We start from the raw sequence: 5,319 nt of genomic DNA, 5'->3' as shown, positions 1-5,319 counted from the left end.
CCCGACACGCGCTGCCGGCGCCGCCTCGAGCCCGCTGCCCGCCAATGGGACGCGGCGCGGAACCATTCGCGGCGTTCCGTCCGTTTCCCGATCTTTCGGCAAGCGGCTAGAGCTGCCTGCGCGGGGCGCGGGGGGCGATGGGAAGATGGCGGCCGGAAGCGCCGGTAGCACCGGCGGGGGCTTGGGCGAGGCCTACCGGCACCACGTGCAGCTGGCGGTCTGCGAGTCGCGCGCCAAGTACCGGGAGGGGCGGCGGCCGCGCGCCGTGAAGGTGGGGCTGGGGCTGCCTGGGGGCAGGGAGGGTGTCAGTCGCGCTCCCCGCCTTCCTGCGGCTGCTGCTGCTGCTGTGGCTGTGCCGCCGCACGGCCCCCTTTGTTAGAGGCTGTCTGGGTGTTCTCCCGTTCTTCCTCGCGGCTCGGGCAGGCAGCGGGCAGCAGGAGGAGGAGCTGGAGTCGGGGCTGCGCGGTCCAGCGGCTCCCGCGTTGCGTTTTTTGAATCGGTCGCCTAGAAATAGGTGTAGCGCGGGGGGAGAGCTCCGTGCGAGGGGGAAACCCGAAGGTTAAGGACAGCACAAGGAAACCTTTGGAGCCGAGTGCTGTGTTGCCGATGGTGGTCAACACGTAGTGGGTGGACGCCCGCAAGGACCTCAGCAGGGGTCTCAGCAGGGCTCGCATCCATAAGGCTGTTTCTGTGTCCAGCAGCTCCTGGGGACACGAAGGGAACAGCCCGCATTGTGTGCCTCGCCTCTCGCAGAGCAGGAGCTTCCATTGCAGCAGCAAAAATGTTGGATTTGGTTTTTGCCTGTGCGCTTAGTGTACAGTGTGCTGTAAGGGCACCTTCTAGCGCTGAGTTGAGAGAGAGCGGGCAGGAGTAAGCTGCTATTGTAAGAACCACTGATGTGGCCTATTTGCAGAGATTATCTTTTGTGACAGTGGTTTGAGAGCTGGTTTCCTGAATCTTTTCTCTCTCTGTCCTGCATCGATTGACTTTTTGAGGAAGAAGTGTAACTCACGTGGTCTAAATGTTTGGGGTTATATTTCACAAAATAAGAATCAATTTCTTTTGGTCTTATGGTTTAGTTCCCTGTTGGATGCAGTGAGCTGTCACAGAACTTTCCCTAGAGTCTGTGCTATGCGTCAGTCAATACACAAAGCAGAAGAGAGTCATTTGGTTGTTTTATTTCACCTTTTAGGGGAAGTTCACCTTGGTTCTCTCAGTATCTCGTATCTATCGTAAAAATGTATGCTCTTTGATGACTGTAGCAAGGAGGCAGGTTTGCACGCCATCCCCTACCACAAGGAATCGTGATGCTCTTTTTATTTTCCTCTCCCTGCATCTTATCTGTGTGGCCGCTCTGCCTGCAAACAACAGTTTCAGAATGTTCTTTTCATTATTTTGACAGAGCCTTATCCTAACTGGTTACTAGTCAGTCTTGCAAGGAACTGGCCAGGGACTTAACAGATTTTACTCAGTGGCAGTTCTCTGACCTGGTGGAGAACAGTGAACTCTAATTTGTGCTTTACTTAGAGTAGAAAGCTTGAGTTCAGTTCATTCTCGGTGACAGATAGGTCCCAGGTAACTGTGTAGTTACTGTTCCTACAAGAGTCTAGAGCCAAAATAGAGAGGGATTGTCACCATCCTGAGAAGACTCGAGGAACAACAGTGAGAAAACTTGTTAATTTTGCAGTAGAGCAAAAATGGGAACACTTTTAATACTCTTTTTTTCCCCCCCCCCTCCAGGTTTATACTATCAACTTGGAATCTCGTTATTTACTAATACAAGGAGTTCCTGCATTAGGCGTTATGAAGGAGCTAGTCGAACAATTTGCATTATATGGTGCCATTGAAGAGTATCATGCCCTAGATGAATATCCAGCAGAGCAATTTACTGAAGTTTATCTTATAAAATTCCAAAAACTGCAGTGCGCAAGGTATTGGACAAAGCAATATCTGTCTCTTGCTGTCTTAGTCTTTTACACCTTCTCTAGAATCTTAAGTTATTGTAAATAAACAGTTGATGTAAAGTCCTCAGTTTTGCCAATACAATTTAATTCCCTTCAGGGTGGCCAAGAAAAAAATGGATGAACGAAGTTTCTTTGGTAGTTTGCTACATGTGTGCTATGCTCCAGAATTTGAAACAGTCCAAGAAACTAGGGAGAAACTGCAGGACAGAAGAAAGTATGTAGCAAAAGCAACAAATCAAAGAGGTTTGTAATTACATTTCCTACAAAACCACTTCAGGGGTGGGTGGGGTTTTGGTTAAAGTTGTCCATTAAAGAAAATGCTTGCTATCTGGCTGTTTTCAACCTGCATTGTAAGTATGTCTGCAGCACAACAGAGGCACCTTTCAATATTTAGAGGGCTGTATCTTTTTCAAAGCAACTTTTAGCTTTTCGATAAGACTAAAAGAATGCTTAGGGTTTAAAAATGAAGTATTTTCTTGTCCCTTTGTTTTCTTTTCAAAATATTGTCAGAAATTTAAAGCACTGGCAGAAAATTTGGGATTTGCTTTTTCTCATTTTTCCAGCTTACTCACTCATACCCAAAGGGATAGCTTGTAAGGAAGGTGACTATACCAGAACCTTTAACAGCAAATTTCTCCAGCCCATGTATCGGAGCTGGAAGAATCATAGAATAGTTTGGGTTGGAAGGGACCGTCCCTTCCAACCCAACTATTCTGTGATCATCTAGTTCCACCCCCTCCGGTGGGCAGGGACACCTCCCACTAGATCAGGCTGCCCAAGGCCCCATCCATCCTGGCCTTGAACACCTCCAGGGATGGGGCAGCCACAGCTTCCCTGGGCAGCCTGTGCCAGTGCCTCACCACTCTCATAGTGAAGAAATTCCTCCTTATGTCCAGTCTAAATCTGCCCCTCTCCAGTTTATACTCATTGCCCCTTGTCCTATCACTACAAGCCTTTGTAAACAGTCCCTCTCCAGCTTGCTTGTAGGCTCATTTTAGGTACTGGAATGCTAAGAATGGACTGGATTTACAAAGGCTGCTGTACAGCAGAGTTCCCAGGAAGCACTGAAGGCTGGCTGAGCTGAGAAATAACCAAACGGCTAAGCACAGGCTTCTCCTTTCTTGTGCTTAGGTACCAATATCATTATTCATTTCATGGGGATATGGAAAGGGAATAAAATCACTGATATTTAACATCAAAACACTAGTGCTTTTCAATGTTGCAAGACAGCCCATCCTTGAAATCATAACTGGAGATAAAAATGATTGCTTGCCTCAAGTTCTCAAAACTGCGTTAGTACTTCCACTCAGGCATTCCTCACAAACCAGCAGAGGGGCTAGCCTGGAAAACTTTAGTTTGAAAGGTGCCACTTCAGAAAAAAGACACAAAGAAAGGTGGTTGGAAATGCAGCATCACTGGCATCGCTTCTGTAATTGTATTAAGTATTTTTTCTTATGTTAGTACTCATTATGGCATGAAATAGTGAAGCTACTCTTCTCATTGTTTTAAAGATTGCTTTGTGTTCAAGAAAGTAGAGGCGTCTAAGAAGACCATCTCAAAGAACTCTGACTGTCCATGGACTACTCCAGGGTCATGTACAACTGGTAACTGGGATCCATCCTGCCTTACAAGTTCTCACGGTGTATCCCAAAATACAGGATATCCACCTGGGAATCAGAACCAGAGCCTGTGGACATTTTCCCAGCATGACAACAATTGTGCTGAAACTTCCGGGTACTTTGGTCAAAGCACATCCCTACCTCTACATGTACAGCCGGGAGGATGTACCCCACCGGCTTCCTTAACACAGCAAAGAACAGTTCCAATTGATAATGGAGTTGATAGGTTTATGCCTCGTACAACTCATCTGCAAGAACGTAAGAGGAAGAGAGAAGAAGGTAACAAGTGTTCCCTCATTGGACCAAGTACAGACAATACTGAAGTTATTATTGGTCCACAGCTGCCAGAAATACCTAAAGTGGATATGGATGATGATTCCTTGAATACTTCAGCTACATTAATTCGAAGTAAACTGAAGGAGGTATGGGTTCTGAAAGTTCTGATATTTTCAATCATGCATTATGTGCTCATTACCCATAACAGTAACTTAAATGTAAAGTAACTTAATTCAACGTGTATTCAGTATTATCAGTTTATTTGCCACTTGAAGCTAGTGTTCTTACTATTTAACTCTTCCGTAGTGCAGAATATTGCAGGCCATTCTACTCCATACCTCTTACACTACACTTCAGAAAGTATAAACATCAGTGCAAAGCCCTAAATGATTTTTAGTAAATGACAATTTCTTCTCCCCCGCCCCCCCCCAAATAATAAAGTCAGGCATTTAACCTAATTTTGCTCCAGCACTCCTTATGGCATTAAAAGATGTACAGAACCACAAATTCTATGCTGAGAATCATGTCGTAAGCTATATAATCTTTTGTGGAGGAGGTTAATCAATAAGACGGTTAAACACTCCTGATAGACCTTGCCATTTAAATTAAGATATGACAAAGCTCCCTTGGCTATGACTAACTAGACTGATTTTGAAGAGCTTATCTCTACTCGAATTTGTGAATAAAGCACCTCTTATATTAAATAAATTTCTAAAATATGTTTCTAACACATGTTTTTTTGCTTTGTCTTCCCTTCTTGAAATACCCGAGTTAAAAAAGCATGCCAAACCTTACTTTGCAAATACCTCTGGTGGGGCGAAGGGGGATACGATCTGTAACACTGAGTATTTGAAATCAGTTTATGTGGTTAAAAACCAAAAATGCTAAATCTTCTGTTTTCCAGAAGTGTTTAATGCTGCCTTTGGTGTTCTTTTTCTTCCCCTTTTCTTCAGGAAAATTCAATACAAGTGTGATTATAGGAATAACGTTCCTCCTGATATTAAAATGTTGGAGACATGGCCTTACTTGAAAACCAGAATTAAAAAAAAAGGAGTGGTTATAATTACTAAGATTTTTTTTTTTCCCCAATTTAGGTAGCAGATTCTGTTTCAAGAACATCTGTGGAAAAGCCAGAGAGCGGCTCAGCCAAACCAGTTGTAAAGCAGAGAAGAAGAATATAAATACTGCTGGCAGCATCTTCCAACAGTCCTTTTTTAAAGGATGTAGTTTAAAATACTTATTTTCTTATGTCAAACATAAAACTATTTTATACCGTATTTCCAAGCAATTGCCTGTTAAAAATTGTATCAATTTGTTTCTTGGAATGAAGAAACCAATATAATATATTATTGTTGCAACCTTGTCGTGTGTACCTTGTGCCATAATGTATTTCATAACTCATTGAAGAACACTATTTAGGTAGAGCAACAGAAGTAAATTCTGTTTATTCAGAAGCTTTT

At 43.9% G+C, this 5,319-nt stretch overlaps 1 protein-coding gene across 1 annotated transcript; it reads left to right on the top strand.

Annotated features, from left to right (window-relative positions):
- The first annotated feature begins 132 nt into the window (after positions 1 to 132).
- Positions 133 to 5,190, top strand: RBM48 (RNA binding motif protein 48). The gene is made up of 5 exons (XM_054058662.1): positions 133 to 271; positions 1,741 to 1,931; positions 2,062 to 2,207; positions 3,476 to 4,005; positions 4,954 to 5,190. The coding sequence occupies exons 1-5, from the start codon at positions 146 to 148 to the stop codon at positions 5,038 to 5,040; spliced, it is 1,080 nt and encodes a 359-aa protein (XP_053914637.1). The 5' UTR covers positions 133 to 145; the 3' UTR covers positions 5,041 to 5,190.
- The last annotated feature ends 129 nt before the right edge of the window (positions 5,191 to 5,319 follow it).

The sequence above is a fragment of the Cuculus canorus genome, chromosome 2, assembly GCF_017976375.1.
Source record: "Cuculus canorus isolate bCucCan1 chromosome 2, bCucCan1.pri, whole genome shotgun sequence".
In the NCBI taxonomy this organism is placed as follows: Eukaryota; Metazoa; Chordata; class Aves; order Cuculiformes; family Cuculidae; genus Cuculus; species Cuculus canorus.
The sequence above is the reverse complement of the archived record's forward strand: the minus strand, read 5'-3'. Positions and strand labels throughout refer to the sequence as shown.

Bases quoted from the DNA above. Each gene is read 5' to 3' on its own strand.
- RBM48 (XM_054058662.1), top strand. From the start codon at position 146: ATGGCGGCCGGAAGCGCCGGTAGCACCGGCGGGGGCTTGGGCGAGGCC. The intron at 272-1,740 runs GTGGGGCTGGGG...CCCCCCCTCCAG, and splicing joins GGCGGCCGCGCGCCGTGAAG to GTTTATACTATCAACTTGGA. The intron at 4,006-4,953 runs GTATGGGTTCTG...TCCCCAATTTAG, and splicing joins TTCGAAGTAAACTGAAGGAG to GTAGCAGATTCTGTTTCAAG.